Source organism: Leucopleurus acutus (genome assembly GCF_964270905.1).
Source record: "Leucopleurus acutus genome assembly, chromosome: 16".
Classification (NCBI taxonomy): domain Eukaryota; kingdom Metazoa; phylum Chordata; class Mammalia; order Artiodactyla; family Delphinidae; genus Leucopleurus; species Leucopleurus acutus.
In genome coordinates, this window is record NC_139158.1 from 37,590,370 (window position 1) to 37,605,375 (window position 15,006).

Here is a 15,006-nt window from a genome sequence, read left to right on the forward strand (position 1 = left end):
TGAAAGTCACAGTGAGGAGGTAAAGGGCCAAGGTCAGAGGTCAAGGCCTGTGCCTGGGGACCCACAGGCAAGGGGTAAGAAGCCAGGAGCTTCAGCCGCCTCCTTGGGCTGCAGGACCCACTCACCTCGTACAGCCCCTCGAAGAAGGTGTTCTTGTCCTCCGTGCTCCACGACTCCCACTGACGCCGCACCTTCTTGCCTTCTTCCTTCTCACCACCTGAAGACCCTAAGTTCCGGGAAGAGGAGCGAGAGCCCCCTGCAGGGGCAGCGGGGGCAACCCCGGACCCATTTCCAGCTGATGATCCGCCACCGTCAGCTCCTTCGAGAGAAAGAACCATATAGCCATCTGTGTCGGAAAGCGGGCTGCCCCGGGGCCCACCCGGGCCCCGCCCCCAGCTCCACCAGTGAGTGACATTGTCCTGCCCTGACCTCTGACTCTCGAGAGAAAAGTTTAAACAGTGAGTAAAAGGAGAGCATTTATGTGGCACCACCAGAGCACAAGGACAAGGTCCCGCCGAAGCACACAGCTCCTTTCCCACTGTGAACTAAAACCACATGGCATCTTTCCTTCTCAATTGAGGTTTGAGGTTAAATTTTTTCAAATAAATTGAAATTCAAACTCAAGAAAACATTTAAATGTATATAAGACACTACCTTCTTTGAGGTACAATCAATACTTAAATATGGACCATGTGATACCTCAGCACCTTTTAAAAGTCCTGGGACTTCCCTGGTGGTCCAGTGGTTAGGACTCCACGCTTCCACTGCAGGGGGCAAGGGTTCGATTCCTGTTCAGGGAACTAAGATCCCACATGCCACATAGTGCGGCCAAAAAAAAAGGTCTTAAAACTCCTTTTTCCTGATCACTTTCCACCAACAAAATCTGGTGTTCTGAGAGTGACCGACAACCCACAAATGCTCTTAAAGCATCAGTTCCTAATCTCAAGACAAGTCCTTGAAAAACCCGCCAAGAGGGGAGAGCACGTAAAGTACAGCATGGGGGCACCAAACGCCAGGCCGGGACTGAGAACTCTGTGCTCCCAGGAGAATGCAGGCAATAAACCAGAGGTAAAGGTCACAGATAACAATTTTACGACCTGACCCAAACCTCCCACCCATCTCAGTTCCTTCCTCTCAGAGGGAAGGGGAACTCCCCAGCATATCCCTGTGATAACCAGCATTCTCTTTTCACGGAACTGCAGGACCATCCAATGGTGAGAAATCTGCAAACTCTGAACAACGAGGGTGAAAAGAATATCATAAAAATAAAAGTACTTTAAAAAGGAAAAGTAAACAAATACAGATTATTGTTAAATGCTTTCTTAATGAGATAATCATGAGCTTTTCCATAAAGATCCACTTCTTTGTCAATCTGGTGGGGGCCCTGGACAGCCATGTGCACACTGAGGCTCAGGGCCACGTTTCCCTCACCCCCTTGACAGGGCTCTGCCTCCAAAGGGGATGAAAGATAATCATGAGAAATAAAAGAAATGAAAAAGTAAAAGTCCGTTATTCCACATATGTTTGCAAAGACTATCCCTGAAGAAACACAAGAGCAGGGGCTGCCTGGGGTATGGGGCAGGGGGTGTGTGGGGGAGTCAGTCTCCCCTCTTACACCTTGTTGTGTCTTTGTGCACTGTGGGTCCATGTAATTACATCAACATGAGTATCTGAAAACAGTTGATCCCATCAGTCAGCTATCAGAAAGCAGAATGTTTCATACATGCAGAAAAAACTACTCGGCTACATGGAATGCATTTGATTCTCTCATGTGGAAAGGTGTGTCAGGCTAGCAGTGAGCTACCTTCATAAAGCGACACGAGTGGGTAACAGAAATCACTGTTCATCAGAGCTGTAGTGCCCAATTAGACAGCCACTAACAAGGCTATTTAAATTTAAATACTAATTAAAATTAAATAAAATAAAAACCCCAGTTCCTCAGTCACACCAGTCTCATTTCTAGTAGTCAGTGTCCACATGTGGCCAGCTGCTCCTGTGCCGGACAGCACAGGACCTTACTATCACCGCATAAAGTGCCACTGGCCAGCACTATATTTGAATGTTCAACCTTCACGGTCCTAAACACACTGTTACAGAATAAGACATAATCAGGTTTAAAGCGTTTCACGGCTGCTCCCTTCCCATCCCACAGGCACAACAGAACTGCACCTCAGGATCTCTGAGTTCCAGGGTGGGCAAAGGACGCACTGAACACGTGGTCTGACTTTGTCCATTCCTCACCAAACCAAACCAAACCCTGACCTAATTAATGAGCTTAGCACATACGGAGATGTTTTCAACAGGTGTGGCAACTTAGAGCACATTTGCAGGGATAATCGGTTTCATTCCATTTCTAGTAGGTCAGAGACGCTTTGTTATGAGCTGAAGACTGGGTTATGAGTGCTGTTTAAACTCCACTCTTGGGACTTCCCTGGTGGTCCAGTGGCTAAGAGTCCCTGCTCCCAATGCAGGGGGCCCAGGTTCGATCCCTGGTCAGGGAACTAGATCCTGCATGCTGCAACTAAGACCTGGCACAGCCAAGTAAATAAATATTTAATAAATAAATAAATAAACTCCACTCTCAAAAGAAGTTCTGGTTGATTTGGAGCCCACAGTTCCTCATGTGTACTCATCTGAGGAAGGGCTGTCTGTCTACCTCTGCACCACCCACAACAAAGGATTTCAGTGTCATTTTCAACTTTTGACAAAACCCTCACTAAACTCTCTTTTTCCAAAACAATGGCAACTTGCTGACAGTCACAGCTCAGGTTTACCTTTGCCAGCCCACGCTGGTGTCAATATACTTGAAAGTAACACACACACATTGTTAAAAATTCTATAAGGCAAACGTCTTGCTGGCTTTTATGAAATTTCACTGTATTACAACACTGGTGACCTGAGACACGGAGGATGAACATTGAAGAAAAACAGAATGGAAGCGTCACTGAGCTGAAAAGGACCTAAGGGGTAGCACACAGAATACACCAAACCAGCAGATGTGAAAGAAGGTACAACAGTAAAAGTGGCTCCGTGGAGGCCCATGAGGCAGCCAACCACACTGCGGAGCAGCGAGCCACTCTCCCCCGGCCAGAGGTCAGCTGCACAGATGCTCAGCCTCTCCTGCTCTCATTTCAAAAATGGTATGTCGGGCTTCCCTGGTGGCGCAGTGGTTGAGAGTCCGCCTGCCGATGCAGGGGACATGGGTTCGTGCCCCGGTCCGGGAAGATCCCACATGCCGCGGAGCAGCTGGGCCCGTGAGCCATGGCCGCTGAGCCTGCGCGTCCGGAGCCTGTGCTCCACAACGGGAGAGGCCACAACAGTGAGAGGCCCGCGTATCGCAAAAAAACAAAAAAAAAAACAAAAAAAAACAAAAAAAAACGGTATGTCCTCAGTAGAGGAAAATAAAGCAAAACGAACTTTCAGAAAAGAAAGCAAATCACCCTCAGGCAACCATTTCTAACATTTGATGCTAGTCATTCTAGACCTTGAATGATTTTTAAAAGTAAAGTAAAATCACAAAACTTTAGGAGGGAAGGAGAACATGGCACCTGGTACATCCCTGAAATTTCAGATAAGGAAGAGAAGAGAGAGGCATCACCGCTTTACCTCAGGCTCCTTCAAGGGCCGCAGCTCAAGCAGAAAAAAAACCAGGAAGCAGGATCAGAGACACTGGTAGAACGAGATGGTGACCCAGGAAAAGTTCAGACAAAAACAGTGATGACCGAAGGGGGAAGACAGAGAAGCAAGCAAAGAGGACAGAAGCAGCAGGAAGGTAAGGGGGGGAGACAATTTTGAACAAGACTGAGTGGGCGTGGGGGCTCTCCCTGGGGGTGGGAGTGGGTGTGTGCCCAGCCAAAAGCACAGGGCCGAAGTCAACACTCTACCTGTGTCTGTGTTTCTGAGGCCATAAAGAGGGTTAGCGAGAGTCTGCACCGTGAGACGTCAGTATCCGAGGAACCAGAAGAGAAATGATGCACAAGAATGGGAGCCCCGCAGCAAGCTCTGTGAAAGCAGGAAGAGCCACACCAGGCATCACACAGCAAAGGCTCAGTGAGAGCTTGGGAACTGACGCAGCACAGGCTGGGGGCTCCACAGCTTGCCCTGCCCCTCGCCCACCCAGGCCCCTGGGACCCAGTGCCTTCCCTCATAACCCACTTCAAGCCACAGTCCTCTAGCCGCTCAGGGGCCACCTGGCTTCTCCCCTTTCCCATTTCTGCTGCCACTTTCCCAGGCCAGCTCCACACCACCTCTGAGCAAGATGATTCTAACAACCCCCTCTCTGGTCTCCCAGACCACCAACCCCGCCGCAGCCACTCTCCAGGGCTCACATTTGAGGGACACAGACGCATGGCCTCGGTACACCTTTTCCACTGCCCATCCATCCATCCACTCCGGACAAGCTAGACTGCCCGCCCTCCTCCACATGCACCCTCCCAACACCTGAGCAGCAGAGAACCACCCATCTGCCCGCCAGGGAAGCCCAGACACAGGTGGAGCAGCCTACCCAACACATTGCCACCCTGCCACCGTGCCCGCGGGCCTGGATGTGAGGGACACAGAGGTGCACAGCCCCATGGAGCACGTCCAAACGCCTGCTCCCTTCCGTCCCCATGGTGTGCAGTCACCTCTTTTCAGGACGGCAAAACGGAGGCTCTGAAGGCGGGAAAGCCGTACAGTCCCTGGGCAGCAGGAGCCAAACCAGAGCCCCGGACTCACACTCCAGACCTGGGCATTGTCCTCCTGGGACACATGACATCGTGGTGGCTGCCACCGTGTCAAGGCTGCTTTGGTATTTATGACACCAGAGCCACAAAAGTCAGAAGCTAGACGGAACTTGATCTCAACGTCCCCTTCAGTCTGTGACAGATGAGGAAATAGGTTCAATGACTGCCTGGTGCCACCAGCCAGGGAGTGGCAGGGCTCAAGACTCCGGAGGATGCTGTGACTTAACTAGGGGAGACGCAGAGGATGTAGTCACAGTCCATCACAGCATACAATCCCGTCCTGAGCCTTCCTCTGGAGCTTGCCGAACTTCTTTCCAAGCGATATATCAAAATCCCAGAGGGACGGAAAACCCGCCGAACTCAAGGGCGTCAGAAATGTCCATCCCAGCAGGAGGGGACACACGCGCCTCCCTGACCGGCTCCACCTGCTCTAGACTAGAAGGGCATTCCTGGTGTCTTTGTGGCCACCTGCCCCTGCCCCCACCCCAGCTCGGGGCACCTCCTGGCGCAGCAGAGAGCACAGCCCGGGAGGGGCGGCACACACCATGTGGTCCCAACACGGCCCCCTCAGGTCGCGGTCAGTCCAGATGGGAGGTGCGATGCCAAGGCTCCCAGAGGTGCTTCCGTGCCTCTCATAACACACACGCCCGTGTCACATGCTGAACAGCCAGACGTGGCTCAGGGGACACCCTCCCTACCAGGGCCACGCAGAGGGGAAGACGTCAAGCAAGCCAATTCCCAGTCAGAGTGTCACCCAACAGACAAATCCAAATGCCTCCCCTGGGCCTGCTGCTGCCCCGAGAGCTGCAGGCCTCCCACAAGGATCCCTCCTGGGCATTAGTCGCTCCATCTGTCTCTAGGGCCCGTCCCGGGTCCCCCTCAGCGCCCTCCACATGCAGACCAGGGCCAGCCACCCTCCAAGACTTCTTGTTCCTCCTGCAAACGAATGAGAAAAACACAACTACAATCCCTGTGTTCCTACTAAAACATATGCCCTCCTCATCGAATACTATGATGGTTTCCTAATGTTTCTGTAGGTAATTCTTGATCTCCCACCCAAACCACAGACGCCAGGAACGTCTTCTTCTCCCAGCATTTCACACGTGGTTCTTCAGTGGTAAGAACACTGCCATTACTTGATGTGATAAACTGCACACCACCATCCAGGACAAAGCTGTTTTTCACATTTGTGACTCTGCTATCTGAAATCACCCCTCTGCTATCCTTGTATCTTTGTATCACCAAAACAAGACACAACGTACTACATGAAATGAAAATCCTGAAATATGTATGGTTGGCAGGCACAAGACAATTCCAGACGTTCACGAGACACCATGGAAACAACACTGCTGTTGACACTAAAAGGAAGTACTTGAAAATTAGCTCAGCCTTCAAACGAAAACGCAACTGTTACCTTACCTACTTGTCCATACTATCTATTCACATCTTTGATGTGAAGCAAATGCCATCTGTACAACTCTGAACTGAATCATTCACCCAGAACCTCTGGTTTACAGGTATTTTCCTCTCTGTCCTGCACGGCTACATCATGGTCTCTGAAGTGGCCTGGGCCACAGGTCTCCTGACCTACTGTGACCGGGGCGGGGGGGGGGGGGGCCTGTGTCACACAACAGGACCACGTGTCATGGTTGTTATGTATTCCCCATACGTAGCATCACATGAGGAGTGTGGTGTGTACTGGACAGAGGTGGGAGAATGTCCTAGCTTCCCTCCTCTTCTCCCAACAAGGTCTGAGGGCTTTCACAGAGCTTGACGTCCCCACCCAGGTGGGACACTGGGATGACAGTCGTCATGTACTGGATCAGACTGGGCACAAGAACCACAGAGCTCCAGCCTTGGTGGTTTCGAGAGGGTCAGATGTGTCCCCCTGCCCTCAGAGGGTACAGGAAGCAGGGACTTCACCCAGCCGCCCAGGCCTGGCCCAAGTGCCTGGTGAGGGAGGACAAGAGTGACCGCAGTGCAGACTGTAGGTGAAGCCACACCAAGCCCGGGGCCTCCGAGAAGCAAGGGCTAAGCAGAGCCCGCCAGGGAGACAACTGCCCTGACTTCGGGCACTGTACTCCAGGACCCCAGTCATCCTGCACAGCAGACTCCTTCGCCCCTGAATTAAGTGCAGCTTCAGCCGCTGGCGTACCGGACCCACTTTGAAAGTAAGGAACCTGAAGTTCAGGCAGGCTGAGCACCTCTCCGCTGCCCCCAGCTGAACTGGACACAGGGGCTCTGGGTGGGGAAACCGGGTCTCCTGACTGCTGGCTCACCCTTCTTCCCTAAAGGACAACCTTCTCCCAAAGGTCGACCGCCTCGGGGTGAGGTACCTCATAAGATGTCTTTTAAAAACACCTAGAAGCTACAGGCAGGCCCCAGATTATGAAAAATATACTTTCTGTACACTGATTCACTGATTCTTAAGCACAAGCACAGTAAAGCCAGGTGACACCACCCGACTGTGGAGACGGTGCATCTTAGGACTGGCTCCCCCGACTCTGTGGAACAAAGTACCTGGGTGGGGGAGGGAAACGGACAGCAATGGAAACGGAGGGTCTGACTCTGCCTCCACCTCAGGCATCCCCTCAGCCCAACTGTCCTGCCAGGGCAGCAACTTCAGGGCATTCCTGGGACCTCTACCCCCTACCTCCCGACAGGTGACCTCCTCCCACCCTGTCCACCTGTTCAAACTCAGCCTGCAGCTCCCCTGACCTCGCAGTCAGGCACATTTTCCCTAAGAGAAGCCTGTTACTCAGCCATGCAGGGCTTCACAGAATTATTTATTGCGGTGAGGCAGGCACTAGCATTATCCCCATTTATAGACCGAGAAATTGAGATGCACTAGTTCGCCCAGAATCATCCAGATTGTGAACTGGCAAAACGGGGAAGGGCATGAGGGCTGTTTCCTGGCCCGTGTTTCCAAAGACTGTGAATCCAGTCTCAAGTGTGCCCTCAGGCCACTCTGGGCACATGGTAGGGCCAGAGGAGCATTTATTTTGGTATCAAGCAGATCCACTGGTTTCTGATCTGCAGCTTACCTTCTGTCTAGCTAAGCACGCTGTTTGAACAACAAACCCCAGTGTCTGCACACATTTAAAAGCTAAGCAACAAAAATGCAAGATGCTTGGTGCACTGGCACTAAACCATTGCTACCTTCCCTTTACCAACTCAAAAAAAATTTAATTCAGACATGTACTACAAAAAAATTTATTTTTTGCTGAAGTTGGCAAGAGTCTATTCTTATAAAAAAAGAAAAGACATATTTGTGTGGAGAGAAGCCAAATGAGAACTTCCTTTCCTCCACAAGCCTTTTCCTCCCAAACCCACAGCAAAGTTCTCCATCCATTAAAATTGAAACTGGAAAGCGGTAAGTAATCAGCCAAAGGGACCTCCCACAGCTAGGCTGTGATTATTTCTCAAATATAATGGAAATTTTATTTTTCTGAAGTGAAAAAACTGTAAAATGCCAGTACTGTTCACTCCCTTACTGGTCCATGCTCATCACTCCAGGTGGAGATTTCCATGGTCGGTAAGACAAATAGCTCCTCCAAGAATCCTTTCCAAAGGTTACGGGCATGCTGTCACAACTGACCTTCTTTCTGCCTGTTAAGGGGGCCGTGAGGGAAGCAGAGGTTGCCCTGAGGCAGGAAGGGGGATGTCCTGGGCGTGGTAAGTGCATCCAAAGGAAGCTCAGGGCACATCCCAGAGGAGGCCTCACTAGAAAGCTCAAGGCCAGAAGCAGGCCGAGAAGTTCTGTGAAGCAGAGGAAACATGCTTTCTACTCCTCTCCTAAATGCCACCATTACAGTTTAGCTTTATTATTCACTTAAACAAACATCTGCTTGCTAAAATAGGAAAATGCATAAGTCACAAGAAGCACAAATTCTAACAACTCTCCATTTTACTAGTGGAAAGTGGATTGCTGCTCCAAGCCACACCTTGGGCAAGAACCAAGAACAGATCTGACACAAGGCTAACCCAGGAAACCTTCTCCATCCGAGCCACACTCAAGTATGCAAACGAAAGCAAACTTCTCCTCACCTGACTGCCAAAATTCTAACTGAAGTTTCAGCATCACTTCACCTCACATACAGGTAGTCATTTACAGGGGACAGAGCACTTTCACGCCAGCGCCTCGTTTCATTTTAGCAGCCACACGTGGAGAGAGTGGAGCAGTCAGTCCCTGCTGTTCCTCCTTTCACAGGTGAGGATGCCTCTCCAACAGAAAAGCAGGCTTGAAGTCAAGCAAGCAGACCAAGGTCAGAGGACCAGAGGAATGAGGCCAAGAACTTGATTGGGCACCAGAGCCAGGGCTTCTGAAGCCACAAACAAACCCTCGAAGGAACCACAGCAGCTCACACATAATAACTTACACATATCTATAACTGGGAACGAAAACCTATTTTTTTACAAAACAAAGCCAATAAAACAAATTAACATTTCCCTAATTGATCAGCAACTTTCACACCAAAATAAGCTTCTATGAGGCAAGTTTTGACTTCTGAAACATACAGAATGACCTTATACGTACATCTTCAAGTAAGTATACTTACATCAAAAGTCTACCAAAAAACCAAGTAAGGCCATGATTTCAGAGGCCAGTCCTCCTCAGCTGAGAAGGAGGCAGAAGCAGCAAGCCTAACTGCTCACATTTGGCCCAGATCTCCAAAATGGGCCCTCCATTAGCGCCTGAGGTATTTCCTTCTTAAAATTATCAGGACCACGTAGTAAATTTAAATTGCCATTTCCCAAGGAGCTAACTGACAGTTTTTTCATGCAGAACTCACTAGAAAATGGTGTTACATTTGCTACCTATAAAAATGCTGCAAACGTGGCCTGAAACAAAAGGGATGTTAAGAACAATTCACTTGGACTTCCCTGGTGGCGCCGTGGTTAAAAATCCGCCTGCCAATGCGGGGGACACAGGTTCGATCCCTGGTCCGGGAAGACCCCACATGCCACAGAGCAACTAAGCCTGTGCACCACAACTACTGAGCATGTGCTCTAGAGACTGCGGGCCACAACTACTGAGCCTGCGTGCCACAACTACTGAAGCCCGTGCACCTAGAGCCTGCGCTCCGCAACAAGAGAAGCCACCGCAATGAGAAGCCCGCACACCGCAACGAAAAGTAGCCCCCGCTCGCCGCAACTACAGAAAGCCCGTGCACAGCAAGGAAGACCTAACACAGCCAAAAATAAATAACCAAATTTATTAAAAAAAAAAAAATTCACTTGTACAATTAACAAAAAGCAGAATGCTAAAATATAAATAGACACAAGCAGAAAACAATGGGGAACTGGCAGATCGGGAACAAAAAAGCCGTAATATTCTCAACAACCTGAGAATACCACGACAAATACTGTAGACTGTTACTCATTTACATCAGGCCACAGATGTTTTCACCACTTACTACACCAGGGGAGATGTTTTCATGGCACCCAAGGAAACCTTAGTTGAAACTCAAAGGCCACATCTTGATGCCCTTAAAATTTTCAAGCCTAGCATACTTGAAGTGGAGGGTGATGAGCCCAAGTCAGACCCTTCGGATCACTCATTTTCGGCTTATCAATCTTTCCCCAAATGAGTTTCAAAAGCCCATTTCTTTGTTGTATTTCCACACATCTGAGTCTGGGGAAGAGATACAGCACGTATTTTCTCAATCTATTTCTAAACTATTGTCTGCTGTTTAAAATAACCTACCATATAAATCATCAAGGAGCCTTTGGGGGGAAAAATCCCAACCTTCAGAAATCTATTGTGTTTGCCCAGAGAAGGAATACTTACTGCCTCTTAAGATAGTTTAAATACAGAAAGAGTCTCTTTGGAGGAGGAAAGGGTCATGTCCCCCTGCAAAGTGCCACCTAAAGTGTGGGTGCTGGACAAATGTGGGAGCAGGAGCTGGGTGGAGGCAGGGAGGCGGGGAGGGAAGGGTCCCTTCTCCACCCCCGGGGAGCGCAGGGCACACCCTGAAAGGGGCTGGGGTCCCCCGTACCTTTTCCGCGGGGCCCTGAGCTGCCCGCGCTGCTGCTCCCCCCGGCGCAGGACGAGTCCTTCCTGAGCCTCTTGCTTTGCGGCCTCACGCTGGACCTGAGGAAGTGGTGCTGGTCCTGGGGGCAGGCGGGCGGCGGGGACGGGGCCTGCGGGCCGCCCGAGGGGGCCTGGGGGCCGTCGCCGCCGTCCCGGGGGGTCTTGCCGTCCCTCTTTGTGCCACCGCTCTCCTCGGCCGCGTCCCCGCTGCCGGGCCCCTCTCCTTCCAGCGAGTCCTCATCGGCCGACCTCTTGCCCAGCCTCTTGAGCCCTTCCTCCCCGCCGCCGCCGTCTCCCAACTTCACTGTCATCCTGGCCGGGGAGGGGAAGAGGGGACCCCGGTGAGGCGCGCGGCCCGCAGCCTGCGAGAAGTTTAGCCGCACCGATCCCCTCTCAACATGGCCGCCGTTGTTTGTTCCAGATCCCCTCCCGCGGCCCGCCCGCCCCAGCCCGGCCAGCCGGGCCTGAGCCGCCGCCCGCCCGACCCCAGCCCGGACCCCCGCGCGCCCGCCCGCCCGACGTCCAGGAAACGGCGGCCGGCGGCGAGGAGGCGGCGGGGCGGCAGCTGGGCGGCCGCACCCGGACGGCCCTGCCCGTGCGGCGCCCCGGCCCGGGGTCGGGAAGGGGGCATGTGGCCCGGGCTGGGGTCCCGGGGTCCCGGAGCCACCTACCCAGCGGGCCCACGGCTCATGGCCTGCGCGCTGGGCAGCCCGCGCGCCGGCCTCGCTCCCAGCGCTGCCTGGGCCGGCCTGGCCTCCGCGCCCGCGTCCCCCGACCCCACCCCTCCCCGCCCCCCAAAACGCACAGGACTCCGGGCCCGCGCACCTGCCCCGCAAGCCTGCCCCCAAAGTTAGCCCCGGAGCGGGGTCGAGGGGCCCGGATCGAACCCGGCAGGGGAGAGGCGCGGGCTCGCCTGCGTGCACAGGGAACTCCATGGTGGCCCGCGGCTGCCGGTCCGCCTGCTTATTTTAAAACAGACATAAAGAATAATAAGCTCGGGGTTTCTGGGAATCTTGCTTCGGAGGGTGGGATATGTGTGCTGCTGCGGGGATTTACGAATTGAAAATGCTTTTGCAACAAAGGAGCCTGTTGCATGGAACAGGTTGGAGCCACCTATGAAAGTGACAGCACAGTTATGTCCAGGTAAGAATGGATAAAAGAGAATTGTGTTAAAACTCTCGGTAACCATGAATAAAAATCTCGCATTAACTTTGTTACCCTCTGTTGTGAGCAATGTCAACAATAAAATGTGACAACTCTAAAATGTGGACCAAAAAGCAGATCCACTCAGTTTATGCAAAGAGAATCAGACACTATCAATATTGTAAACCCAAAAATAGTCAGTAATGTGTACATGCGATGAAGCAAGAAAGATCAACAGGTGTTGATACTATGCCCAAACTCTGTTTGACATGCTCAACACGACTGCTGAGAATGGGAACATTTTCATTTAAAAGGAAAATGAGAGCAAGACATCAAGGCCAACAATGAAATACATTAACAGGAGTAAGGACCTTTCAAAGAAAGATTTAGAAATGATTAAAATCATGACAATATCTGCTACTGCTCTTAAGTATTATGCCTCAAAACTATCTGTTACAGCATTCATCTGTTGAAATTGATGTCATAAATCATCTGAATTCATACCAGTTTAAAAAAAAAACCTGCCAAAGAATAGAACTATACAAGACAGATACTACCCAAACTTAAAGGACTTCATGGCATAGGACATTTCACTATTCACTTATCCTATCCATTTCTGCTTAAGAAACCTAAAAATATCCTAAAGGGCCTTCCTCTGGGTTATAATGTGGAAAACCCTATCCCCAGGGACCTATCATCCCAAAGCTACCCACATAACCCAGGACCCGGGCAAAGGTTACATCAGCTGCAACAGAATAAACTTGCCCGTTCGCCAGGTTGAATATTGGAAGACACTAAACTGAATACAAAAGGACGTTGCTTTTCAGAATTAAAAAGATATTAACACATTTCAGTTTTCCCTGAAGGGAAAAAGAAAACATGGAGATGGAATCCTTTTACCCAATACCTCCAACCTTACTTCCTGACAGTGCACAGAGGTGGGATCACCTCAAACCCAATCCCGGCTGGGCAGCATTTGCCACATTTCGGGAAAGGAAAAGCAAAACCTTCCCTCTCCGGCGGATTTCTGGCTGCACACAAAGAGCGCTGTCAACGCAACACTTGTGAGTCCGGGCTCCCGCGAGCCGCCCCGACAAAGCACCGCGTAGTAACCACCGCCGCCAGGGCTTAGGCCACTTCTCCCTCAGCCCCGCTCCGGCTGGGATCCGGGCCTCGCCGTGACGGCCGGTCGGGGTGGCCCACCCCACCCGAGCCCCAGCCTGCCGTCACCTTTTTCATCAAAGCCTCGCAGCAGCCAGGCTTCCCGGGTCCCCCGGGGTCCTGTCGGGCAGCCCCGGCTCCCGAGCGCCGGCTGCTGAGAGGCCGCAACGCCGGTGTGGTCCTCCCGCCTTGGAAGAAGTCGCCGAGCTGCCCTCGCCCCGGCACGTCCCCTCCGCTGCCGGTGTGTGGCTGACGGGGTTGCGAGCCCCGGTGCTGCGGCCGCTCAGCCTCCCAGAGGCCCGGCCCGCGGCGTACAGGAGCAGTTCCGGCTACGGCGGCCGGCGAAGTCCGCGGGACCGACACGCGGGGCGGGGCCGGAGCGGCGGGAGCGCGGGCCGGGGCGGGGCGACGCGCGCGGGACCGAGCACGCCGAGGTTTCCAGCGGGCGCGCCCCCTCAGGGGCGCTCCCATTGGTCGGCGGCGGGAACGCGCGCTTGCACGCACGGACGCTGGGCGGGGGCGGAGGGCGGGCCGGCAAAGTGGGTAATGTTGTGACGCCAGTCTCGCAGCAGTGCGGACTGGTACGTCTCTCCGGATTGGTGAATAGACAGCCAATAGAGTGAGAGCCTAGGCTGTGATTGGCCCGGGCCGTGTTGACGGATGCGTGAGAAGAAAACGCCGCCTGAGCTCTGAGTCTTGAATCCGGCGCGAACGGGGTTTTTAACGAAAAAGTGTAAAAGTGTAACTGAGGCAGATAAACACACCCTTTATTGAGTTGAGTGCATACTTTTCAAGTTCCTTAGCGTTGCGGCTGGTGCTGGGCATTTAGGTTGTTTTTCTTCGTTTCGGCGATAAAGGAGTGTTTTAAATTCTAGTGTTTATGACCCCTGATAAGAGCGATGGTGTTTAAGGGTACAAACTTGCAAGGCGTAGTATCTAATGCACAGTATAATGGATACAGACAATAATATTGTACTATATGTAATGTGATAAATATCTCTACATGCTAATCATATAATATACAAATGTATCAAAGCAACGTTCTGTATACCTTAAACTTACGCAATGTTAAATGTCAAATTTATTCAATAAAATTCTAGTGTTTATGAAAATGTTTTTTTTTAAATAGAATTTTCCTTGTATGTGTGTGATCCAGCGCCTAGCTCCTCCTATTAGGTAGTACCTACATTTTCCTATTTTTTTTATTTAACAATGTGGACCTTTTTGCTATAGTAAGTTTTTTAAATGAATGACATTACTTCTTTTTTTTCCAAAATTAGTTTAACCCACCAGACCGTTAGGCCAGGGCAGCACGTTGCTAATGCCTTCGGGAATGCAGTCTGCCTCCAGGGTTAGAAACCAGGTTAGTTTCTAACCGGATGAACTCGTATCGTTGGCTACTGTTTTCTCTCCAATGGCGTCCATAAGGCCCCCAAAGCACTGAGCGCATGTCATAAGTTAACAGCTTCAAGGAACCATATTGAATCAACTGGCTTTACTCATAAATTCTCTTGAACGACACCCTCCTCGAAACAAAGCAGACAAAGCAGAGTTTAGCAAACCTTTTAGGGTCCAAAAGACCCAGCAATAAGATTAACGAGAGAGAAAAGAATCTTAAAGATGGCGTTCCGTCTCTTTCCCAGTCTCTCTGCTGCCTTCCTCCACCTGACTGACCTACGCGGTTGGAAACGTAACTACAGGAGCGGGTCCCCAACCGGCCGTGTATTCCTATCACATCTAGAATTTATCAGCTTCCCTTCTCTGCTTAGAAAGGCATATCTGGCCTCTTGACCCCCCTCTAGAGCTAGCTTTTTTAAGTCTAGACAGCGGCTGCGAAGGGTGTAAATTGCCTTGCAGCACCGCGGAGCTCGCCACCCGCTGGAGGAATCCTGCCCTCGGCTCCGCACGAACATTCCCGATCGTCTTCGGCTCTTTCCGGCCTCT

General features: G+C 51.6%; 1 protein-coding gene across 1 annotated transcript in view; it reads right to left on the bottom strand.

Moving 5' to 3' along the window:
* Positions 1 to 11,070, bottom strand: part of CRAMP1 (cramped chromatin regulator homolog 1) — a 62,225-nt gene extending 51,155 nt beyond the window's left edge. Inside the window, exons 1-2 of the mRNA XM_082856418.1 lie at positions 10,724 to 11,070; positions 126 to 319 (exon numbers count right to left, since the gene is read on the bottom strand). Of these exons, the coding sequence (XP_082712544.1) occupies positions 126 to 319; positions 10,724 to 11,069 (540 nt within the window). The 5' untranslated portion in view covers position 11,070. The remainder of the gene's footprint in view (positions 1 to 125; positions 320 to 10,723) is intronic.
* Between the last annotated feature and the right edge of the window lie 3,936 nt (positions 11,071 to 15,006).